This window comes from Atractosteus spatula (genome assembly GCF_055471065.1).
Source record: "Atractosteus spatula isolate fAtrSpa1 chromosome 17 unlocalized genomic scaffold, fAtrSpa1.hap1 SUPER_17_unloc_6, whole genome shotgun sequence".
NCBI lineage: Eukaryota > Metazoa > Chordata > Actinopteri > Semionotiformes > Lepisosteidae > Atractosteus > Atractosteus spatula.
Window position 1 is genome coordinate 89854 of NW_028296638.1, and position 25663 is coordinate 115516.

Here is a 25663-nt window from a genome sequence, read left to right on the forward strand (position 1 = left end):
GATTTGCTATTGGCTGACTGTCTTAACATTGTATGTCTCACCACTTTTGGTGGTGCAAAAAAAGTTTTTGTCCCTGGTTATAGTTTAAAAAAACGATTGAATTTAAATATAATAATTTGATTTAATAACACATTTCAGATACAGCTCCTTTAAAAGCTTGCATCTTAAAACCCTTTTCACTGAACAGAAAAAAAAAACATTTCTAGGAAAAATATAGCGATGACAATTTTTACAGTAGTATAAATGGAAGAAAGGTGCTGTAAAATTCATAAAAAATGAATCATCTTAGATTTGTCAAACGTGGAGATTAGTGGAGGCGATTTAAAATGAAAAAAGGACCCTCTCAAATTTTAGCTGAATGTTCAAGGAATTACAGTTAACCATGAAGAAATAACAAAGCAGGTGTTTCAGCTGCTTGTCACTTCGCTTAATGTTGCTATACTCCTCATATGCTACTGTGGCAGCTGAAAGTCTTCTACTTTGATTGAAATTCGGCTATTTGCATACACTTCCGGATCATTCGTGACGCTTAGTGTAGCATTTCCGGGTTACGGACGAAGCACCAAGAGACAGAAGAGGGTGAATCGTACTTTATCTCGAACTTGATTTATCTGTCAGCTTCGTTCATACACCGGTGTTGCAGTAAAGTGTAGGCACTGCTGCCGTCCAGCCCGATGAGTTGCCCTTCAACCCTCTTTTTGCTGTGTTTGGGACAGTGGGGTGGGAAATCGGATCTGACAGCCTCTGTAAACATCAAGACATCACGCACCGGCATTTGCGGAAACTCCGGGAAACAAGCAAAAGTTGTCTGGGCTGATAGCAGTAAAACGCCGGAAAAAAAGACGACATGCATCTAGCAAAAAAAAACTCCAAGAAAAAACAGGCTGTTTTTCTCTTTAATTTGCATTTGAGATCCGGGGGAGAAAATGTCTGGGTTTGATCGATTTTATTTTCTAAGTTATTAAAAATGATTGTACAACAACAGGGCATCACTCACTTTCGGTGCCTAGGGCGGCGGATATAAAGCCTATTTGAAAACTAGTTAAATATGGAAAACTTAAATAAAGATAACTAGTCTAGTATATAACTCGTCTCCTACAACGAGATCGCATACGGGCGGCGATTGGTGTAATCTTAGCTTCAGCTTTGTGCAGGTAATTTACAACGAAAATATATTTTTTGAAGAGTATTTTATATCTTCGATTTTCGAACTTTTAGGAATTTTCGTTGAAGTAACGATTATACGCGTTGCTGTCTTTGTTCGTTGATGACTTTTATTGCATTAAGAAAATTGCATTGCTGACACGTTTCCAGAGTGCTGCCACTATCCAGAGATGAAACCCTTATCAACACTGATGTGCGGAGGAAAGGCGTTCAGAGATCAGTGCGGGCAGCTTTCCTTCACTGATTTATGAAAAATATGACGCAGCAGGTTAATTTGTGAAATTCAAAGTACTTGTAAGAGAGTGACGTTCATCTTTAACCTGCTAGAATCTGGTGATTAAACGAATCCGGGATTTATTGGCAAGTAGGCCTACACCAAGGTGGAGTTTGAGTCGCTTTAGTTTTTTTTTTCTAAAACTCATCGCTTTTCCTGTAATAAATATTTTTTCATAATTTTTTTTATTAAACTTATAAAGAATTTACAAATACAAGTACAACCAGAGGATCAAAAACAGGTACAATAGAAAAAAACCCAAACAGAAAAAAAAACATTCAACCGCCAGAGGTAATGAAGTAAATTGTGTGATCAAATTGTATTTTTTACATATATCATATGTTTTCCTTGCTTTATTATTTCTCAAATTTTGTATAGAATTTAAATAGTGTTTCAGCTCCACCTCAAAAGTACTAAAAAGGGGATTATTAGACCATTTTGATTTATGGATGTGAAATGACTAATAAATTGACTATAAATAAATGCTCTTTTTCCAAATTTTCTATTAAACAGTACAATAAAATATCAAAATCCTTAAATCTAAAAAACACCTTTAACTGCCTGCAAACAAAACTCTGGAAGTCCGTCCAAAACAACTTCACAAACACACACCTTACAAATAAGTGCACAAAAGATTCCCTTTCAGCCCGACAAAAAACACACAGATCATCCTGCTCAGGTTTAAATTTAGAGAGCACTAATTTAACTGAATAAAACTTATGAACAATTTTAAACGATATCTCTAACTTTATTTGTAATACCTATCAAATAAATATCCCAATATCTATCAGGAGTTGTCCAAACTAACTTCCAGTTTATATTTTGAAATATTGCATTCCAAAAAGATAAACCAGAAGGGATAAGATGGGGTTTACAAAGATTCCTTATATGAGTATTGTTACATTTCTTGTCCTCTCTTCCTGTAAATCTGAGGCATCTAGCGAGCAAGGCATGACTTCAGGCTGTCCCGTGACGCAGGAATGCTCTAGGTATTGCCCTACTTATAGTACACTGTACGCTCAACATTTAAGCTTCCCATGTGTTACTTAACCCATAACCTGGTGTTTTTGTTCTGGATTTTAGTTTTGATTCAATTCAGTTTATTTATCTGAGGACAAAGCTTGCCACTTGTGAAACTACAGTTCGCTGTGACATTAACAAGCCGTGACCCCTGTTTCCAGGCCAGGAGGAATGTGGGCGGAACCCAGGGGAATTCACGTGGACCAGTCGGAGCTGCTGTGCAAAGATGGCTGTGGTTACTATGGCAACCCCGCGTGGCAGGGCTGCTGCTCCAAGTGCTGGCGAGAGAGGTCTCGCAGGGCGCAGGCCTGCAGGCAGCACAGCAGGTAGGGCCCACGGCGGACCGCACTGCCTGAGTACACGTCCCGGGGCCGTGTCCCCGAGCCCTGCCTTTAATAACTGCGTCGCACGACTCAAAAAGAGTCGTTTTCAGGAAGCTTTCAGTGGTGTATCACCGTCCTTCTTGCATGTTTCTGTGTTCTTGTGAAAACATTCTAAAGCTCGTGATCAAAAAAAATGCTGCTTTTCTTCAGCTGTGATGCTGTTGACCACCTGCAGCTGCTCCCAAATTCTTGGCACAATATGTGCACACGATGTGGACTAACTGAATTGTGCAGATGGTATTTGGTGGGATCTGTTCATTCTTCAGGGCTTGGCGATTGTTTTGAATGTACAAATGTTGGTTAAATACCGAGCTTAAGTGTTTCCTATGGAATTGCATCTCACATTCACTTAAAAAAAAAAGAAAAATAGGTCAATCGCAGTGAACTTGTAGATTTGTTACAGAGCTGCGTACTAAGTTGAGTATTACTGGTATGGTACAGTCTCGGCACCATCCCCAGCTGCACACTCAAGTGCAGCAAAAAAACCTGTGGAACAAGGTTGGAGACCAGCTGATCCCGTTCTTAGTACAGCATGAAGAAATAGAGAATAGTTGAATTATTCAGTCCAGTGAACTATTACGTGGGTCATCGTTAAGATATATTTATTACGGCCTCTCCCATATATAGCTGGACGGTCTTGGATATTTGATATTATCCCTGCTCCCCTCTAGGTTTTTAGTAAAGAAATGTACGCGTTTGTACGCTGAAATCCTCCAGATGAGAGCATGCAGCTACCTTTGCAATTTTTTATCAGTTTCATGGAGCCATGAAACCAGTACAGCAGCTCTGGGTTTAAATGTGATCATGTACTTTGCCACACTGGCTTACATTTTCATTTCTAAATGATATGGAAACACCTAAGGCACAGGAGAGAACACAGGGATATTTTTTTTGCGATAAGCTACATTTATGTGTAAGCAGTTCTTACTTGTCCTCTCCTAATTTTCCACCTGTGTTGACCCTACTTATCCCCAGAACAAGATTTTTGTGTTGACCTTTTCAAGTGTTTTTCAAGCACGTCTGTTAGCTTGTATATATCTTGAATGTACGTTTGGACGGCAGGGTGGTGCAGTGGTCAGCGTTGCTGCCTCGCAGAGCTGGGGCCCTGGGTTCGATTCAAGGAGAGTTTCTTTGTGGAGTTTGCCCTGCCTGCGTTCTTGTGGGTTTCCTCCAGCTGCTCCGGTTTCCTCCCACAGTCCAAAGACCTGCTGCTAGGACAAGCTGCTAGGCTTCTGGGAAAACGGGCCCTGGTGTGAGTGCGTGTTTGTGTCTGTGTGGTGGACTGGCGACCTGACTTGCATTTGTTGCTTGACAGGATAGGCTCCGGCTCCCCCTCAACCCTGTATTGGAGAAAGATGACATAATTCTGTATCCCTCCAGTGCCGTGTTCTTATAAGGAGTGTATTTATCTCTTGTGCATTAGAGAGATTGGGGTTCACGTGTGCACTAATTGATTGTGTGTACATGTGAGCTTCAGTGCGCAGCCTGTGTACATTTGAAGAAAGCATGTGCTTTTGGTACAAGGTGACAAGTGAAAAGAGACCATTGGGCTCATCATTTGTTTGGTTGCTAGTACAGCATTGAACATCATCTCATTCAACCCTTTTTTAAAAGATCCCAGGGAATCTGTTTCATGTATATGGCTAGGTTCTCTGTTCCAAATACCTTCCACCCTTTCTTCTTGTTCTCCGATACTTATTTTGCTGGTTTGGTTTGCCCTGAATTAGTTTCCTGCCTAGATCTTGCCAGTACTTTACAGGATGCGCTCGTTGCTTTCTGACTTCCCGTGGCCGGTGTGCCCTGGGGTGTGTAGATCTTCGCTCTGCGATGGCTAAGCGTGTGTGGGGTTGCTGTTTTGTGTCCACAGCCCTAGCCCCGGTGTGGAAGGGGGCTCAGCCATCACCTTCTCCAAGTTCGAGGAGAAGAAGAGCACAGAAAAGGGGCGACGAGTCAACACCATGAAGAGGCTTTTCTGGGGCCCTTCTTCCTCTCCGAAGAAACCCAACGGTGAGATGGTCCTCTACATAGCTCAAAACACAAAGGCGTCATTTTCTCAAAATGAGCCACAGGCTTTTAAATTCACCCATCACCTGACTAGTAAACTAAGGACAGTGTTTGTTTCACAGATTTCCTGTGAAATCTAGTTTGGCTCTGAAGTGAGTGTCAGTTGTGCTGTTCTGTTTTTATCAATGGGCGGCTCTCTGAGCCTGGGCTTTACCAGTCAAGCTCCTTCATCCCCTTGCAGGGTTTTTGGTTTTACTAATATCTGTCTCCTCTCTGTCCCCAGAGTCCACAGAGAGCCAGTCTGCTGCCCTAAAGGCGTTTCAGAGCCTCCAGCCTGGAGACTTTACTAATTTCCTCAAGCTGCTGTGCAAGCCGTTCTCCCAGAGCCTGTAGTCGCGCTGCACGGCCTTTGTCAACACCATGGAGGCCTACCATGTAATAGCCCCTCTCACCGACTACCTGTCTCTGTCCACGTCTCTGCCAGTCTCCCATCTGTATTTCTGCTCCCAGACTGCCTGTCACTCACAGCCTGTCTCCTGCCACCTCTCACCCTCCCCACTCTCTCCTTCCTCCTCTAGCCCACTGTGCCCCAGGTCTGCTAACGCTTTGTCCAGTGCCCTCTCACACTGCTTCTCTGAGAAGGTGAGGCAGCAGACCTCTTTCTAGTGTCACTGAGATGAAGAGCTTAGAACCTGGAAGAACTTGGCATTGGCTGATCCCCCGTCTGTCTCTTTGTAGGATCTGCTGGTACAGAAACAGTGGGATCTGGTGCAGGATTTTTATCAGAGTATCGCCGGACACTTCAGCAGTGAGTAAAAAGCAGTTGGAGGTGTATAATACAATTTTGTATGAACTTGTGTATCTTATGGTTGGCCCCCATTATTTAACTAAAGAACAACTGAATGGTCTCATGTGCTGTGTGTCTGACGGGACTGAATGGCCTTATGTATAAACTGTCTTGTTTGGTTGATTGTCAGTAGCGTAGTGACACAAGGGCCAGATTTTGCAGCAAATTGGGCTGGATGTGTTGGATCCAGACCTTTGCTGAAACAGTTTGTTACACAGTTTTCGGTACAGTTGAGATCTGGGATTTGTTCTGGTCAAGAAAGGGATAGAAGTCTTTTTCGTGCTGTTCTAGTCTGCCGTGTTGCCTGTACCCATAGAGAGAGACTGACCGATTGAACCCAAAGGTTCTGTGGAGCACAGAACCGATACGTGTGAGAGGAATGCCTGTTGCACGCCTGAAAGAGCGCTTGGCTGTGGCTTGGTTGTGCACATGCAGTGAGCTGGAGGAAGGGTGTGGGATTCCCTCGGGCTCGAGCTGCTGCCCCCCCTCTGTCCTGCAGGCCTCTCCGAGGAGCAGACGGTGCAGATGATGGAGCACATTGAAAAGCTGATCATGACGCGTCTGCACAAGTGGGTGTTCTGCCACGACAGCTCTGACGATGAGCAGAAAGACCTGGCTCTGCAGAGGAGGATCCGGTGAGACTCGGACCACAGACCTGGAAGCCCGCTGAGTACAGCTCAGTAACAGTCATCCTTTTATAGGCTGTTGTTCATAACAGATGCTGAAAATCCCAGAATACATCACCAAGCGGACAGCTAATCCTCTGGAGGAAATTTACACAAATAGGCTGAAATTATTCCTTAAAGTCAAAATCTCATTCAGGCTTACAGGGTGTAGGAAGGCAAGATATCATTCCTTAAGCCATGTGGGTTAAAACAAAATTTGTATCTCAGATTGCATACCTGCTAAACCACTGAAGGTTAGGCCCAGAGTCCAGAAAATCACCACATGAGTTTTTCTAATGAAGTGGACTATAATTGGACAGAGGTCTTTCCTTCTGTATTAGGTTTAGGAATGTCTGAAGCAGCCTTTTACTATTACATCTACACTGCCTAACTAGTTACTAAGCTGATCTTTGCCACTGCTATTTCCACAGATCTCTCAGCTGGGTGACCCCTCAGATGCTTCATGTTCCCATTAAAGAGGAGAGGTTAGAGGTCAACAGTGACGCCCTCCTGCCTGCCATCACAGGTGAGTTTTTTTTTAAGAAGGTAACTTTTAATTTCTCACTGATTAATAACAGAATATGGCTCTGTTGTTGTGCACTGAAATGTATGTAGATGCTATGCCTTATGCTGTTCTGTCCTCACCATCTCCGTTCGATATCTTAGGCTTTTTTAATTATTTTGTTCAGCTGGTACGTTCCATTGTGCTATTTTGAATTTATTTTTACAGAACAACAGGGTAAAGTGCACACAAAACCAGACAGCTTTGTATAATAGTCTTTGATAGACGACCACTTGAAGGCCTGCACATTCATGGAACCCAGTGACCCCAGTGGCTCTCTACCAGTGTCAGACAGGATCAGGGCATCATGTCTGGCCAGGCCACTGAGCATGACTTTTCATTGAGCACATAAGCGATCTGTGCTCAAGAGTTCTGATTAAACTCACTTCCTGGAACGCCTTCAAATGTATCTATGCCTTGAATGTGTAATAGTCCTGAACACCAGGATCACCTGTCTTGTCAACACTTTGAGTAGCTGTCACTGTCCTACATGGGGCTGTAGCTAGTTAGCCACTCTTATACTCTACCAATGGTCAGCATTGCTGCGTCACAATGCTGGGGCCCTGGGTTCAATTACAGGCCTGGGGTGCTGTCTGTGTGGAGTGCCTGCCCATGCTCTCTTAGGTTTCCTCTGGGTGCTCCAGTTTCCTTCCACAGTCCAAAGACATACTGGCAGGTTAACGGGCTTCTGGGAATGCTGGCCCAGTTGTGAGTATGTGCGTGTCCGGTCCAGGCTGTATCTTGCCCTGTGCCTGTTCCTTGCTGGAATAGACTCCAGCTCCTCCTGTGACTCGGAATTGGAAGCAGCGATTAGAACATTAGTGGATGAAGAGAGATTCTGAAACTTCCCGAACCCCAGTGGCCGTACGATGAAGGCATTTCGCCCCCTGCTCTCGGCAGCGATAATCGAGATGGACGCCCGGCGAGCGCCGCAGGACAAGCTGGCCTGCGTCTCCAAGTGCAACCAGAGTGTCTTCCGGGTGCTGGCCTCCAGAAGCTCGGAGCCGGCGAGCGCCGACGACTTCTGTCCGGCATGATCCTGGTGGTGCTGAAGGCCAGCCCGCCCCGGCTGCACTCCAACACGCAGTACATCACCCGCTTCGGCCTGCCGCACAGCCTCATGGCCGGGGCGTCCGGCTACTATTTCACCAACCTGGTGAGTCCAGCTGCGGGACCGCGGGCCTCTGCGGCCCAGAGCTTCCCCAGAGCGTCCCCAGACTGGCGCACTCCCGCGACGACCTTCAGGAATCTCTTTTGAACGGGGCGTGGCGTGGCTCTGAGGGTCTGTATGGGTGGGGCTTCACTGGTGACGATGACGATGATGAACAGCTGAGTTTCTTTTACACCGAGCAGGGCTGATGCAAATAAGCCCCGGTTACTTAATCAAGTATTCACACAGACCGCCTTAGTTATGCCTTTTAGTTGAATTGATTGAACTAGGGGGGACTTTTACACACAGGGACACTAGAAGTTGGATGACTGTTCCTGAAATTAATGAAACAAGTACCAAATGTTGGTGTTATTTGTTCACTCAGACTGTCTGTATACATCATTAGGACCCACATGAAGCACTGTCAATATTCCATAGGAAGAAAATGCAGGAAGGGGTGAATGCTTTTCACGAGACTGTATATGCAAGAAGAAACTAAAAATTAATGAACCACATGTGTACTGTAAGCAAGTCCTGTAAAAATTAACCATTTGACGTTCCTTTTATCATCTTGTGTATCATATGTCTATGTCGCGTCCTGTCTGTTCACCCAGAAACTGTTTAAAACTGAAGCCAGGTCTCTGCTCTCCCGGCAGTGCTGCGCTGTGGCCTTCATCGAGAAGCTGGACGGCCCGGCCCTGAACCTGAGCGCCGAGGAGTTCGAGGGGTACATGCAGGGCAAGCGCGCGGCCCCGCGGGACGCGGAGACGGATTGCGAGGGGCTTCGGAGGGCCAGGAAGAACCGGCAGCTCCTGGCGGAGGTGGCGAGCCGGCAGGAGCAGCTGGCGGAGGGGGCGCAGGCCCTGCAGGCAGACCTGGCGCGGTGGGTGCAGGCAGTGCAGACGCAGGTGGAGGAAATCCAGGCCAAGGTCCCCCTGAACTTCACATGCACAGAGCCCCCGAGTCAGAGCTAGCTTCAGGGGCGTGGCCTGCCTGGGCGTCTGGATGTTCGCTTCTGAAACTTCAACCCCAGGTATTACTTTTGGTAAAATGGGTTTACAAATTACTGGGCTGAAGTTCAAGGCTTTGGTGTTTGAGACCTTATTGTAACAGTTCTGTGGAAAACAGGAAACCAAGTAACACGGTTTGATTTCTGGCTTCTGTCTCGAAGTGTTAGGTTTTGGCGACCAGCCCTTCAGCTGGGACTTTTGCAAACACCAGTGTTTTATCTTCAGTCCATTGCCAAGAACACAGCTATACCAGGGTGCAGGGTAACTCAATAGGTTTTCCTCGTGAAGGGCCAGCGCAGGGGGATGCTTTTTGGATCGGGCAGGCACTCTGAAGCAGGCCTGAGGGGTCCTGCTACACTAGGGTAGCACTGTTCAGTAAACTCAGAGAGGTCTCATTGACAAATTTGTTTTCTCAGAGGCTGCATTTACTGCACGTTGAACATGTTTTAGTTAGGAAAGTGTCAGCTGTGAGGTACCAGTAGTTCATTCTACAGTTGTACCTGCCTGCTTGCTTTCTCTGTGACACACCAATAAAGATGAGTATTTTGTTTCCTACTTAGTTATGAATATTTAAGCGCTGGAAGTCTTAAACAATACTTAAGAGTGGTTACTACTCAGGTACCTACATCTTTGCACCTTTTTTCCTTTTTCTCTGAATTATCGTCAGTTGAATCCTACGTGATCTTAGCCACATATTTATTGTTTTTGTTTGTCGACTGTGAAGCACAGGAGTCTTTTGGCTGCTTAACCTAAACCGGCCTTTAAATAATCAGAATTGCTTCATTCCCAGGGCAGAGGGGAAGTAAAACATGCTCTGGGGAAAAAAAGGGTTTGCTTTGTAAACCCAGGTAATTGTACTGGTGCGACGATTCTAGATCTTTTGGAGTTATAGAGACAAGGGGAGTGGGTGTAGAAAAAAACCCTCTTTCAACAGCAGTCTGATACGTGTAGTGAAGTGCCATATTTATACAACGCAGAGCTTTAACCTGAGTTTGAAGTGCAGTATTCAAGAACTGTTATTTGATTGTAACCAAAAATAACCAATGCTTCCCTCTTGTGGTGGAATGCAAGTATTACAGCACTCAAGTAAAACTAAGAGACAGGTCTGTAATTTAAGGAACAGGTCATCAATTCTGCTAGTCTCATTTCAGCAGCCTCTTTCTTGTACTTTTTAAAATGAATCAGGGTGCTCAATAGAAGAACATGTCTAAATTATTTTGTTTGTAGTGGACTAGAGAAAGTTTGACATTTCTGATTTTTTTTGTCTTTCCTCAAGCGCCTTTGCGTATAAATAATGAAGTCGGGACCTTCCACCTCGGTGCCTTTTCTTATGAAGCTGGTATTGGTATTAGACTGTGATGTCCTGTTAAAGTCTGTCTCTGAGTGTAAGCTCTGTGTTATTGGTGTTCCTTAACTTTATCCCACGTATGTACTCAAGTTATGTAACTTAACAGGCCCGACCGTGGGTGGGAAAATGATTATTTTATAACAATTTGGTAAGCGATCAGAGGACAATCGCCTACCCCACCTATGGGTCCCAGTCTCCAGGGCCTCAAGAGCCTCTGGAATAAATGTAATGTTCTCGTGAAAACAGCCACTATCTCAACCCAAATTCATGACGATAGAGTGCTTGGCAGCACTGCCTGAAAACATAACTTCAGGCAGCTGGGACTCTAGCAACTATGAAATCTAGAAAGGAAAGCAGTGCATCACAACCCTTGTAACCATAGTGGTACAAGAACAAATAACTATTAACCAACTACTTGTATTTTGGAACAAGTTACAGTGTAAGCATACTAGTGCTTTCTGAATTAATCTCCAGCTGCCGCAGGCTGCTGTGTGCAGTTTCAGCAGGGCTAAAAAATGAGGAGGTATACGGAAGATACTCGTGGAACTTTCTGGGGGAGTGGGGGGTGGGTGAAGTGGGTTCACAATGATTGTGTTCAGTAAACAAAGCCACTAGCACAAGTCCTTGTGTTGTGTACAAGCAGTCTGCGTAGTGCTTGTGATGTTTACTGGTGACATGAAGTTTTGAATAAAGCACATGAAGAACCGATATGAATGTGTATTAACAATAAATTCTTATTCTCTCGTGCCGTGTCTTTTGGAATTGTCACCCTATACTTTAAAATGCTTGCATCAAATAATAGAAATACCTGTGCCTCTGAACTTTTTTTCATGCACATTTGAACTGTTTCACCATATTTATTTTATGTTGTTAAATGTTTTTTTGTTGTCATCCCTTTAATAATCATTCTAAATTGAGTTATGTTCTCAACTTCAGTACATTCCATGTCTGGAACATGTTTGCACATGGATAGAAGCTCCTTTCTGTTCCTTCTACAGTAGTTTTCCATGTGCATTTCATATCCAGAAACAGAATTACTGAAAATGTAAAGACTACCTTGCGCAGGACACATGCCCTCTGCTTTTGTTTTCAGAGCTGTAATTAAGATTTGTAAGATGCATAATCACTTGTAAAACAGAAACAGGTTCCTGCCAACCCTGAAGCTGTCTAAAATACCTCTGGTGCTCTGGCAGTCACCTTTCCTTTCTCATAAAAACTAAAGCCTATTTTTATCCAATAAAATGTCTTCTCAGAATGTACAGAGTTGTCTTTTTAAGGAAAATCATAAAACAATGAACATATTTAATTTTTAAAAGTGAAGCCAGGTGAGCTGTTATACTGAAACACTAAGAAATCACACATGAAACTGATTCTCCCTCCTTAGAGTTTTTAGGTTTAGGGTTTTAACTTTTACAGCTCAGTGTTTCCAATAATCTGTCCATCACAGTATCTCAAAAAAATCAATCCACCATTTTTAATAAACCACTTATTTCTTCTTTAACATTGTTAAAATAATTCTAAAAAAACCAAAACCTGTTGTTTCAGAGAAGGCAGAGGATCAGAAAAAATTGTATACTGAACTGTACGCACATTAGCCTGTTTCTGGGTAATCTGAAATTGAAATGATCCTCCTTCAATGTGTTGAACACAACCATGAGTTGGAATTTGGTGTATTAATCAGATTGGACTGAAATAAAAACATTATACTGATAATCCAGTAAACACTTTGGCTTGAGGGCATCCCTGTGGAGGTAGCCCACACTTTTGGTTGATAAACTGTATTTCTTTTGAAGGTGTTGAACTGTCCTCTCAACATGAACATGGACAGTTAACAGATCCCAGCAGGCAGACTGTTCAGGCTGCAAATCACAGAACCCAAGAAACGTATATGGGTCAATCAGGCTGGATTACAACGGTTAACAGGCTGTAATCAAAACTGAGAACAGGCAACAACAAAGATGGACTGTTAACACTAGTTATACAGTTTACACTTTACAGATAGTATTATTTCCTGACCTATTCATATACATGCTCTAATCTTGTTAAGGGAACAATTGTGGCACTATTTCTTGTGCCTTTAACAGACCCCAAAAGAGCAAAATCTGATCCTGCTGGGCTCAAACGTAGCTAGAAAAACTATAATTTAAAGCTGGGAAACTAACAATGATCCTTTCATCTGCAAGTGGATTTATAGCACAAAACTGTGTAGAAGTTTCCTGTATTAAACCCAGACTTCAATCCACCTGTTCACAGACATTTCCCCATCTAGATCGAAGGCTGCTTTCCGCAGTGAGGAGTAAAAGCTTCTGACAAACGGAAAACAGCAGTCAAAAAACCAGCGGGAAATTGCACCCTGCATTTAGTTAAAAGTTTGGATTTAATTTGGAGAACAGGTGACTGCATCAAGAATAAAAATCAGAGTACAGATGGTATTTCACAAGACGACAGCCTCAAAGAAACCCTGTTATCTTATGCACATCATCACAGTAGACTATGATGGCTAACATCCTTGAAATCAGCTACAGTTGGAAAAAATCCAGAATGATTAGTTCGCAGTTATTACCTGCTCTGTTTTTGTATGGCTATTTAAAAACCCTGTGGTATATACAAAGCAGTCTTACCTTACTTTGAAAATCTGTTTTTTTAACAGCAGATGCAACAATGGGAGTGCGATAGTGACTTTCTGACAATGGTCATTACTGGTTTAGCTTTAGTCTGAGCAAGACCTGACGTGAAGTTGTCACAGACAACAACAAACAGTCCAAAGAAAGCTTACGTTATTTTAGGTAAAATGTAGAAATTTTGAACTGTGATAACTAAAAATTAGGAATTTAAAAACCGTGGGGAAGGTGATGCGCTTTTCATAAACAGTCGTCCAACAGAAATATGTTAACAGACTGGAGCTCAGCTGTAAAAGTCACATTTTCCCTGGGTCCAGGAGAACACCACAGCCATCCAGGCAAGGTATCTTAGTTTCTTTGGAAGCAGAAGACGGTTCTCCCAGCTCAGCTCAATCTCCGTAGGCTACTTTGGTCCACAACCAAACAGCATCCTCCAGCCTCCTCTGCCCTTTCAATTGGCTGTCCTTAAAAGTTGAATGCAGTGTAGTTTTTGTTACCTTGGTACAATTAATGCCATTTAGCGTTATTCCTCCATCCCCGCTTAGCCACAGATTAGCGAAAGCAGATTCGCTTTCAGGCTCGGGGTGGGTTGGTGAGCACTGCCCACACAGGGAGGGTGGTGCCAGCCCTGTTCCCTGCAGGAGAGAGCTTCTGCAAAAAAAAAAGCAGTCTTTCTGCTCCTTTGCTTCCAAAGTGCTGCTGCAACCAGCCACTGACCCACCACTGCGATGCCCCCTTCTCCTGGACCCTCCAGTGCCACTGCCCACAAACGCCTTGGTCTCTAGGAATGCAGAACAATGTAAGAGAAGAACAGACGACTCCAGGAAGTGGAACAGGGTGAACGGGCCCAAGCCAGCTATGCTGTCTGTGATCAGTCCCTTTGGCTGACGTAAGAAGTAGGCGTCTCTTAATCTCCCTTAGTAAGCAGATCTTCAATGTAGGCGTCCAGCTCATCATCCGTGTTGATATCGATGTCCCGCAAGGTAGAGGATTAAATTAAGCCAAAGCTGTGGTGCCTGCTATTCGGCACAATGCAGCCAAAAATTATAGCGGAACTGCTGAAAATCTACATTTGAATTCGTAATGTGAAGTGAAAAGAGTCACTTCCAAACAAAAGTATCGGATCTGACAGTCAAGAGTACAGTCTGGTGCGTCTCGTAAAGGGAGAAAATACCCTTTAGGGATTTCAGAAACGTGTGCTTGCTAACAACATTCGATGAACAAAGAAAATAAAACTATTATTTACTTTAAAAGCAGTAGCATTTGCCCCAGCAAGGTAATTCAGCTGGACAGCCTGAAAGATATATCCAAGGTGCTTCACGCCAACTGAATAGGTCTAAACCTTGGATACAGTGGGTGCCACTTTCCCAGCAGTGGCCTGATAATTCTTACGAGCTGTCCCGTGTCCAGGCAGCGAGTGAACAGCGCGTGGGAGCCCAGCCCTGGCTGCAGCGCTGCTCTCACCTCCTGCACTTTCTGCAGCAGAGCCACGATGTTGGTGCGCAGTTTCTGCAGCTTCTCCTCCGTCTCGCGGAGCCTGGCTTCGGCGCTGTTGCTCTTCTCCACCACGGCCCGGGCCCGCGCGTCTGCGTGGCTCTGGTAGGAATTGCACAGCGTCTGCAGCCCCAGCTCGTACTGCTGGAAATACTCCTTCTGTGGAGGCAGGGCACGGCGCAGGCGTCAGCCCAGCTGCCCCACCCGAGACCGTCGCGTATTAAGATATAATATCTAACTTATGCTTACAATTTCCTCACAAACACAAATATTTATGTGTTAAATTCAACTTTCTAGAGTTTTCATATTTAGAATATGTAAGAAGGTGTAATAACCGCTAGTCAATTATATAACCAACAATGCTGTCTTCCAGTGTTCCCTGGTGAACCCTGGACGTCCCCCCATGCCCTGTTGATGAATGGTTATCTAACGGCAGCCTCGTGTCAGCAGGCTCTCTGCTCAATCCCAGAGTGCTCCCTACCATTGGGAAAGCCACCAGCTCCTCTGCAGTCATGGTGTTGACATCATCCTTAGGGATCTGGAAATCCGGAGGGAAAAAGTACCGTAGCAACATCCTGGAAGGATTAAGGCAAAGGGAAATATGTTACAGAATTGTGTCTGCAACCATAAGAATCTTTAAAGTACAGGAAAGATATTAATATGCTATGGAGAAGACTGAAGGAAAAGTACATAAACACTTGGTTCTCCGAACTTGGAATAATCAGAGCACTTTTCACTTGTCCATTGAAAAAATGTGGATTACCTGAGAACACGAGTCCCCAGTGGTCTCATTTGTAGGTGTATGAAATACCAAGGCTTCACAGAACAGTCTGCAGGGTAACTGTGTTTGAAGAGGCGAACTAACTTTGCAATCGCCCTGTACATCTCTATATATACGGGAGCCAGACACTCCTGCACAGCTGAACCGGTACAGAGAGATGCTCCGAGTGCAGACGATTCAGGCGTCGTGGTGAGGCGGAGAAGAATCTCTCCGCGGATCAGCGCCTCCAGCGATGGGAAGCTGCAAGCCGGCGGTGATGTTAGTCAGGGAGGCAATGTGCACTAGCCCTCTCCCTTAAGGCCCTGTGCCTCGTGCCACAAGGTGGCCCGCTCGAGGGACGAGCGCGTCAGAGGAACAAGCGTGTCCTTCCTCATGGGTCCTGCACAGTGCAGAAATTACTACTGGCACTTCCAAATCGGATGGGGATAAAAGGAATAAAAAACCGCTGAAGGGGCAGCATGGTTATCATTCTTTCAAGTAGGGTGCTACAACAGCATGCTTAGGCTGCAATGGAACAAGTAAAGAATGGAATAAACCTTTACTTGTTCCGTGGTTATCATTAGCATTGCTGCCCCGGTTTAATTCCTACAGTGCTGTCTGCGTGGAGTTTGTATGTTCTCCCAGTGTTTGCATGGTTTTCCTCCCGCAGTCCAGAGACATACTGGTAGGTCAACTGGCCCTGGTGTGAGTGTGTGTCTGTGTGTGTCCTGCGATGGACTGGGTCCAGACTGTACCCTACCTTTTGCCTGCTGCCTGCCAAAATAGGCCCCAGCTGCCCTGTGACCCTGATGATAAAGTGGTTAGAAAAGGGGAGGATGCCACAGAGGTCCGGAAGCCCCGGGATCGGTCGGATACCCTCTCCGCAGCCCGTTACTCAGCCCCTGGCCTACCTCATCATCACAACCAGGCTCTCGATGACTTCCCGGCTGGCCGTGGGCTGGGTGGTGTCGGGCTCCATTCGGGTGGGGGCTCCTTCCTCCTTCTCCATGTCCTCCAAGGTGTTGGGACTCTGGGACTCGGGCGTTGGAGGACGCATCAGCCGCACATCATCACTGCCCTTCAGCACCCTGCCAGCAAGACCGTGAGAAGGGCAGCAGCATCACGGACAACATCCCTGGGCTCTGGAGGACTGGTAACCACTTCTTTTCTTTGGCTATTTCATACCCCGCTTTGGAAGGCAGGCAGCTCAAGTACATTCAAGACAGTTGTGCTGTTGCTGCCGCCAAGACACGTTCCGTTTTATTGAAAATTGTCTGTCCACCAATTGCACCTTGCCTTAGACAATTCCTAGTGAGCAGGCTCAGGGTTGCCGATCAACGCCTGGCGAGCAGGATCAGCTAGATCAGCGTTGCCTATCCTCAGGATCGTGGTTGCATATCTAGCCTCAACATGGCAGCATGTTTAAATCACTTTTCACGTACAGCTCATCTGTACACCACAGAAAACTAGAATATCAGGTTATTCTAAAACCTTTCCAACTGGATTAGTAATTGTTATGGACATATTACAGAAAGCACTGTGTTGCTTACATTACCCTTGTCAAAAAGACCTTGATTAATGTAACCAGCATGACTATTTTATAGAAATGGAAAGAATTCAATTATTCAAAGAAGCTCTTGCCCAAATGTGCAAAAAGGTCAAAGAAAGTGTGCCATGAGAATAAACTCCACACCATTGCCTGCTGCTTCTATTTGTGTGAAGTGACAATGCATTGCTTTGTGTGCGTGGCCTCCAAAACGTTCCGCAGCAGGGTTCAAATATTTCAGGGTTAACCTCGGAACAGGTCATTTTTTACCATTTCCCCTACTGTGAACCAGTGCTCTGCAGAAAAACCTTGAAGAAATCCCTGAAATCGGAGATGGCAATCCGACACCGTTATCCGTCTACCTGCTGGTTTACTCCAACCATATTGTAAGGAACTCGGGAAAGCCTTCCCGAAGGGAAAAGGATACTTACCACCTGCTACGAGGGGTGATGGCAGTGGGCACGTAGTCAAACTTCACTTTCCAGAGAACGCCCTGCTTGCCAGCTTGCACAGACGAGACGCGGCCGGTGAACCACTCCTTGTTCACCTTCACTTCCACTAGTAAGCCTCTATCAGCAGACAAAGGGGACACTGTAGGCGGCCTGAAAGAGCGACCCTGCAATGACTCGCGCCCTTCACCTCTGCGAGCACAATCACGCACGGTCCAAACGAGGATGCCGCAGTGGAGGCAGAATTCTTATATTACAGTACACCCTCAGCTCAGTGGGCTAATAAATGAGAAGAGGTGTCTGTTATTGCCAAATGTCTGCTTAATCATGAATGTTTTTTTTTCATTTTTTTCTCAAAATATGCTATGACAAAAAATACATATACAACACGCAACTAACACCCGTGTAAGCAACTGATGTAGAAGGGCTTTTATTTAACTAGGCTCTGTGTGCCCCTTTGCTGTATTCTAATCCCTCATTGTAGCTTGTGTAATTCTGCTTTTCCTCTCATTGTTTTTCTGTAAAGCGCTTTGACAAGCCAATTGTAAGGGAGTGATATAAAATAAAGTTTATTATTGTCATTAGGGCTCCATTGGTATTCCTGAATTTTAAATCTATGTAGTATTTATTTTTACCTTGTTTTATTATGTATGCATCTTACAGATTATTTTTTTACATGGTTAGCATTATTTTAGAATTTACTTTTTAAAACGTACGAGTATTAAAAAAAATTGTTAAAGCATCTGAAACACAAACAAGACCCACCATGAGCAATTTGCCCACCCTTTACCTGCTCCATTGCCATTCATGGCTTTTAAATCTATTTAAAAGTATGCTGTACAAGAACATGTTACACTATCTAATGTTCAGTTAAAGCAAAGGTTTACTGGTCTGAGTCACTCTGGCCAGGCTCTCCCACTGGCTGGGCTGCAGTGTCTTAACATTCCTCCTGTGGATTCCTACAGCTCTCTAGAGCTGCTCACCTTTCTTTGCTGCCTTGAGATCCACTCCTGCTTCTTCTTCCTCTTCATTGCTGTCCGTGATCTGCCAACACAAGAGACAAGCCTGGCATTAAGCACAGCAGGGTCTGGCTCTGGAAATGAAACCACTAGCTGATGTCTCAAACGCCAGAGCAAATCTTTCCCCACCGTAGCCCCAGAGCCTCCAGGTTTCCACTCCAGATGAGCTCTCCAGCTGCTTAACTGAACCCTAAGTGAAGGTAATAATTTGGTTCATCAGATCCTGTCGACTACGAGGAGAGGAGGGCTAAAAAATGCCTTTAAATGCACTCCAAATGGGTACAGGTTTCAAGTTACTTTTGTTTTTGTTCTTACCATCTTCCGACGTTCAAGAACAGAAATGCATCAAAAGCTTCAATTAGTTTAAACTTCAGGTTCAATTAAATAACCAAGAGCTCAGAGCTCGGATAGGACACCGCGTGCTAGAGAAAGCGAAAGCTGGCGTTCTCTCACCAGCACAAAGAATTCATCAAATTCTTTATCTAAATACACCACAATCTGGATACTCAGATGTATGAATACCAAGAACCTTTATCATATCTAGATAATTTATCAGGGCGCCGGATGCATGTGTAGTGCCGGATGTGTAGTATTTGGGATGTTTTGCTCCCCAAAACAATTGCCACAGCCAACTAGATCTTTTCTTTCTGGCTTTATGTTTTTTTTACTGCTGTATAGTACATCATTTTGGCAAAAGGCAGTGGTTCATCATAAGGAGTCATCATCACAAAGGAAAATTTGCGAAGCAAAGCTATAAAATGTCATCACCTCTAGACACGGAAAGTGTCAGGTGCACCAAGCTGTAACAGAAATGTTTTAGCTACCGACATCATTGCCAATCTTGGCTAAAAAACTGCGATAGCGCGTCCACGTTTCCAGTATCGCATGACGTCAGCTTGAGACCCACAGAACTGCAGAATTGCGGGCCTTGCCTGCCAGAGAGAGGGCTGCAGGACGAGCCACACGCCAGGCTCTGCTGCAGCGACTGAGACCAGACACCGCCGCCTGTCTGTGCTGGGGGAAGGAGGCTACCGCCTAGAGGGCTTTTCGGAACCGCGCCCCGTCGGGGGATCAGCGTACCTCCACCACCACACTGCTCTGGGCTCTCCGAGCGCTTGGCTCGGCCGCTGCTCTGAACACCTGGGGCGCAATTGCAGCCGCCAGCCTGTTTTTGCCAGAGCTTGGCCTTTTCTCTTCTTCCTCCTCCTCCTCCTCCTCCGTGCTCTCAGCAGGAGGGAGTGTCCTCCGTCTGGAGCCAGGCATCTGCTTCCCAGCGCTCTGCAGATTCAAGGACAGCACATCGCACGTGACTCCGGAGAAGGGGCAGTCCAGTACAACACCCGCCACCAGAACAGACAGGGGAGCTTAGGGATGTGCAGAAACCTCAGGCCCTCACCTTCCCCACGTTGATATAATATTATCATTATTCAAGGTCCAACTGCGACGCCTTTAACATTTCCATTGGTTAAGCACACCGCGCTGCAGGAAAGTCCATCGTTCAGATGAGATATTAAGCAGACATCCCGACGAGCTGGTCATTAAAGATGCAGAGGCACTGTGCTTAAAAGCAGGGATGCTACCCGTGATGTCCTAGCTAAATTTCACTCTGGCTTTCAACCATTTCCATAAATCCATCAGAATGAACAGTGAAACACACCTCAAAAGACACAGGTGAAAACTAAGCAAAAGTCCAGTTAAAACCAAACAACGACTGGGCTCCTTTGCCCAAAGTCTGTCATCTTGTGTTCTTAATTTAGTCTTTAGTCTTAAAACACCCCCTTAATGCCACAGAAGGGAGTTCTCATATCTCTACCTGATCTGCCGCATAGTGTTGAAAAAGGGCGAGAGGCATCACCCAAGAAGGTGCAGCACTTCAGTGGGTGATAAAGTGGGTTTCCTGGAAACATGTAAATCGCTATATAAATGCAATTATTGCTACTATCCATGCAGTCCTTCTCTCTGTTTGTAAATGTACCCAATTTCCCCAGCCTTTGTGATGCACAGGGTTTATTTTAGTTCAAAGGAATCCTGGGTCGTGGTTGTTTGCCTGTTGGCCACAGGGGGGCGCGTGTCTGCGGAGCAAGGGGGTGTGAGCAGAGTCGGGGAAGAGCGCAGTACACTCCCTCCACCACCACGCTGCCCTCCGCTGTCTGCGCCCTGAGCTCCGTCACTCTCCCACTCTTCTGATTCACCGCAGGTGCCGAGCCGGTCACCTTCGTCTTCTTGGGCTGCGGCTCCTCCTCCTCCTCGCTGTTCTCTGCCTGGGGGGGGCCTCTCTTGCGCTGGCTCCCTGCGGGCGTTGCCTGCTTTGCTGTGCTCTGTGCGGCGGAGGGAGAAGAGGGGAGAAGGGCTCATTCAAGGCTCATACCTCTTTGCTCGGGAGCCGACAGCAGCTGGCCGTCAGCGGGAACGCTCCCCCTCTGCATGAGCAGGCTCGTACTCAGCTTGTACGCCGCAGTGTGTCAGAGCCGTCACAATCACCTACAACACATACTTCTTACACACCCAAGGAGCACAGATCAGACCACATACTCACCTAGAAATAAAGAACCCCAAAATTATATTGGTGTCCTGTGCTGATTATTCTTTGCCAGGCTTCCCTGCTGCATAGTCAACGTCCCGGTGCCTATCAACCCTTCACCCCCTTGACTGCCTCCCTAAAAAGGACAGCACTTAAGTTTGCCATCATCTGGGAAAAGACTTCTGGAGTTAAGGAGATCGCATTACAGACAGACTTGGGTTCATGAAAAGGATTAGTGTGCACCCCAGCATTGGCCCTACGACTTCTGCGTGGAACAGGAGTAGGTACATTTACTACACGGTCACAAGGAGAGAAGCTGGTAGTAGGCTCAGCCCTAGAAGGCTCGGTGTCAGCCTCAGTCCTAACCTGCACAGCACCTGTAGATTCAGGAGCAGGTTCAAACCTAAGAGGCTCAGAGAACACTTCTGATTCACTACCACAGAGATCCTCATCACTAGCAACATCTAATGACTCAGGGAACACCTCCCGAGTTAATCTTGGAAGCGAAACCTCCTCCAACACTACAAACTCTGGCGGAGACTCTGAAAGGGTACTAACAGACGTTCCTGTGGGGGACTGGTTTCTAACACACCTGGGGGCTGGGACAGGGCCCACACATGGCCTTAAATTAACCCTGTGTACCCGCTTTATAGGACCACCTTCCAATGGTTCCACTGCGTGTGTCGTACCCTGCACCTCTACCACCCTATACACAGTAGGTCCCCAAGCATCCTGTATCTTATTTCTGCCCAACGGTCTGTGTCTCAGATAAACCAGCTGACCTACACTGACTGGGGGAAAGAACACTTTGTCTTCTTGCAGTGCAACTCTTTCCGCAGCTTTTTGTTCTGCGTACTCTTTAGCTCGGGCATGTGCTTCGTTCAACCGTTCCTGGTGGACCACCAGCCAATCATGTCTTTTATCCAGCACCTCCTCCTGGCCCAGTAACGCATCAACAGGTAAGTGAGGATGCACTCCGTACAGAAGGAAGTAAGGCGAATATCCCGTACTAGCGTGAGGTGTCACATTGTAGGCATAGACTAACTCCGGCAGATGTTCTGGCCAACGGCGCTTCTTCTCAGGAGGCAACGTGCGTAAAAGGTCATGTAGGGTCCTGTTGAACCGTTCACAGTGTGGGTTTCCTTGAGGATGGAAAGGACTGGTGCGTGTTTTCTTCACTCCGTAAAGTTTACACAGCTCTGCAACTACCTGACTCTCAAAGGTTTTTCCCTGGTCACGATGCAACCTTTCAGGGCATACAAATTTCATAAACCATTCTTTCAGGAGGACTTTTGCTGTAGTGTCTGCCTTCTGATCACGAGTCGGGAAAGCCTGTGTAAACTTGGTAAACACGTCAGTAACTACCAACACGTTCTCCCGCCCATCAGAGGCTGGCTCGAGGACCGTGTAGTCGACAGCGACAACCTCTAAAGGCCTAGTAGCTATAAATGGTTTGATGGGTGCCTGGATTTTTGGCTGTGGCATTTTGGTCAGGATACACCATTGACACTTCTTGACCCACTGTTCCACATCATTATACATGCCCACCCAAAAGCATCTCTGTCTCAACAGATTCTGAGTGCGTTCAATTCCTTGATGACCCATCTGGTCATGTACACTTTCCAATATTTGATCTTTCATACAATCAGGCAGGAGGAGTTGGAAACATTCACCAACATGAGGATCTTCGATCACCCTGTACAATAGCCCATCAAGCTCTCGCACCCGGTGCCACTGTTTCAACAAAGACAAGGTAGATTTAGGCAACTTTGATCTCTCCTTATTCCCTGGTTTTCTCTACTTATTCCAGAACATCCGGAAAGCACTGAGAGAGGGATCAGCATCTTGAAACCGACGGAGCTCCTTCTTTGTATACCCTGGGAAAGTTTGGGTGTTACTCTGTGACTTGTTCAAGTTATCACAATCCACTCCCGCTTCCAAAACACGGATCTGTCTTATTTTGCAGCATTTCATACCGGCTGCCACCAAATCTGGCTCCAGGGGTGTGCCTCTGCTGACAACATTACAGATAGCCACACAATCATCATATTCGACATCATCAGGGTCAGGTTCAGGCTCCCCTGCAAATGGCTGCCTAGAGAGGGCATCAGCAGCAGTGTTGCAGCGTCCTGGGCGATAGAGATAAATCCCTAACCCCCTCTATGAACTGATCTCGGATAGCTCGCTTCTCATCCGACACTACATCAGGCGATACCTTTAACACAGCGCCGAGCATGCGAGAGAGAGAATGAGAGTAATTGCAAAGATCTTCCCCCTCCCTTTGCTTACAGCCATAAAAGGCTTGCAACAGTTGGGAAACACTGCGCTTCTCCCTGAAAGCATGTCTGAGGTAACTGAATATATCACTGACCTGTCTAGATTCACCACCCATACGTAAACGTACTTCTTCTAGGGCCGGACCCTTCAACAATGATAACACAAGGTCATACTGCTCAGCAGGAGTCTGTTCCCTGGCTCTGATTACTCGTTCAACTTCTTCGATAAACTCGTCAACGGAGCAACCATCTTTAGTTATATCACCACTAAAAGGCTGTACATTACGTTCTCTAGGTACATACACATATGAACGTTTTGGTTCAGGACCCAGTGCAGCAATAGTGGCCATGGCTTGGTCATATTTTCTAACTAGGTCTTCTACTTGAGACCTCAAGTCATGGAGGTTGTCACCATTACCATTCTCCGTAACTACACGACCATCAACTGCTGCACCATCATCCCTGTCATCACCTGACATTTTGGGAACTGTTCACAAACACAGTCTCTGTGCAAACATCAATCTTGGAATACCACAGTTCAGCAGATGAGTCTGAAGAGACAAGAAGACGTCCTCCACTGGCCGTTGGTGTCGTCTGGTTCCCAGCACACTGGCCACTGGACCTCTGGACCTGGCCTTCTCCGTCCGTTATCAGCCTCCTTGGACAGCTGTCTTCACCACTACCGTATTTTATGCACCACCGCTTTACTGTGAGAGTCAGAACCCCCAGACTATCAGAAACCCCACTCCTGGTACCAAAATTGTGTAGCCTGGCAAAGAATAATCAGCACAGGACACCAATATAATTTTGGGGTTCTTTATTTCTAGGTGAGTATGTGGTCTGATCTGTTCTTAGTTTAAAAAACAAAAATAAAATAACAAAAGAAATGACATATAACAATATTTTTATATACACACAATACGGCAGTGGTTCTTTCACGCAGAGGGGAAAACAAAGAAAACATGTTTAGTTTTACAGTTTTTTACATTCCATCTGACCATTACAGAAACGCATCTACACTGAACAACAAAAAAATAAATAAATTACATCACAGTTGAAGTTCAAACAACTCACCACGCAGCGCGGGCAGAAATAAGCCGCTCCCAGGCTGCGCGGGTCACCTCTCAGCCCTCCCTGAGAACTACATTACGACCATAATTAGTATCATACTTACAATTGCGTACACTTAACAAACGGTGCTAAACATAAATCTCTGTAAAGAACGAAGGAACAGAAAATACAAGGAGCATGTGAAACCCATTACTTACAAATCAATAAACAGATATCCCCAGCCCGAGTAGTTGTCTAAAAACTGGCTACCGCCTCAGTGTACTCCGTTAAAATCTAATATCCATCTCGCTACTCTTGTCTCAATCCTATGAAGTGCCCCTTTATACTCATTTAGGGGGTAAATAGGGCAACAACACCGTATTTACCGTTACAACTCCCTAGTAATTTCGGGGTCTTTTAACGGTAACTCACTGCTTCTGAGTCCCTACTGCCCATGCGCAGAACGCTGAACTCACCTGACAGGAGCCGCCAGCTAAGAGGTAGCGCCATCTAGTGGATTTGGCATAACAGGCCGCTATTCACCCTGGGTCACACACAAAATACCGAATATGTCAAAAACAGCTCTGGATAATCGAAACCGCAAAAGCACATCAGATTTACTGAGTGCTCCTTGGGTGTGTAAGAAGTATGTGTTGTAGGTGATTGTGACGGCTCTGACACACTGCGGCGTACAAGCTGAGTACGAGCCTGCTCATGCAGAGGGGGAGCGTTCCCGCTGACGGCCAGCTGCTGTCGGCTCCCGAGCAAAGAGGTATGAGCCTTGTATGAGCCCTTCTCCCCTCTTCTCCCTCCGCCGCACAGAGCACAGCAAAGCAGGCAACGCCCGCAGGGAGCCAGCGCAAGAGAGCCCCCCCCCCCAGGCAGAGAACAGCGAGGAGGAGGAGCCGCAGCCCAAGAAGACGAAGGTGACCGGCTCGGCGCCTGCGGTGAAGCAGAAGAGTGGGAGAGTGACGGAGCTCAGGGCGCAGACAGCGGAGGGCAGCGTGGTGGTGGAGGGAGTGTACTGCGCTCTTCCCCGACTCTGCTCACACCCCCTTGCTCCGCAGACACGCGCCCCCCTGTGGCCAACAGGCAAACAACCACGACCCAGGATTCCTTTGAACTAAAATAAACCCTGTGCATCACAAAGGCTGGGGAAATTGGGTACATTTACAAACAGAGAGAAGGACTGCATGGATAGTAGCAATAATTGCATTTATATAGCGGGTATTTAGGGTGTAAATAGGGCAACAACACCGTATATACCGTTACAACTCCCTAGTAATTTCGGGTTCTTTTAACGGTAACTCACCGCTGGGTCACATGTATAAAGACAACTCAGTCTTTCAATGAACTGACAAAACACAACATTGCAACCGAAAACGAATGCGGCAAACCTCACAAGAGAAATGAGCATGTGGCATGTTTCCACCTATCCCCCCCTTTTCTAACCGATCTATCCAGTACAGGGTCAGAGAGGAGCCGGAGTCTATCCCAGCA

General features: G+C 46.0%; 1 protein-coding gene and 1 pseudogene across 10 annotated transcripts; one reads left to right on the forward strand and one right to left on the reverse strand.

Moving 5' to 3' along the window:
- The first annotated feature begins 524 nt into the window (after nucleotides 1-524).
- Nucleotides 525-11682, forward strand: LOC148810787 (rab5 GDP/GTP exchange factor-like; annotated as a pseudogene). The gene is made up of 9 exons (XR_016086595.1): nucleotides 525-1154; nucleotides 2620-2784; nucleotides 4709-4848; nucleotides 5129-5280; nucleotides 5584-5653; nucleotides 6192-6327; nucleotides 6789-6883; nucleotides 7820-8075; nucleotides 8726-11682. The product of XR_016086595.1 is annotated as a rab5 GDP/GTP exchange factor-like (transcript).
- A 1103-nt stretch (nucleotides 11683-12785) lies between these two features.
- Nucleotides 12786-24628, reverse strand: LOC148810788 (ATPase MORC2A-like). Of its 9 annotated transcripts, XM_088908923.1 has the most exons (7): nucleotides 24382-24628; nucleotides 24188-24254; nucleotides 19713-20634; nucleotides 18281-18341; nucleotides 16214-17417; nucleotides 15024-15117; nucleotides 12786-14701 (listed from the first exon to the last, which is right to left on the reverse strand). In XM_088908923.1, exons 5-7 carry the CDS (start codon nucleotides 16357-16359, stop codon nucleotides 14366-14368), a joined length of 576 nt encoding a protein of 191 aa, XP_088765049.1. In that variant the 5' UTR covers nucleotides 16360-17417; nucleotides 18281-18341; nucleotides 19713-20634; nucleotides 24188-24254; nucleotides 24382-24628; the 3' UTR covers nucleotides 12786-14365. The 9 variants fall into 9 exon arrangements, with proteins under 9 accessions (XP_088765049.1, XP_088765051.1, XP_088765050.1 ...); XM_088908925.1 differs by lacking the exon at nucleotides 24188-24254 and having other exon boundaries at nucleotides 20530-20634; XM_088908924.1 differs by lacking the exon at nucleotides 24188-24254.
- Between the last annotated feature and the right edge of the window lie 1035 nt (nucleotides 24629-25663).

Coding starts and splice junctions, on each gene's coding strand:
- LOC148810788 (XM_088908925.1), bottom strand. CDS start 16,359: ATGCGTCCTCCAACGCCCGAGTCCCAGAGTCCCAACACCTTGGAGGAC. Junction 15,118..16,213: donor AGCCTGGTTGTGATGATGAG/GTAGGCCAGGGG, acceptor TAATCCTTCCAG/GATGTTGCTACGGTACTTTT. Junction 14,702..15,023: donor AGCTGGTGGCTTTCCCAATG/GTAGGGAGCACT, acceptor CTGCCTCCACAG/AAGGAGTATTTCCAGCAGTA.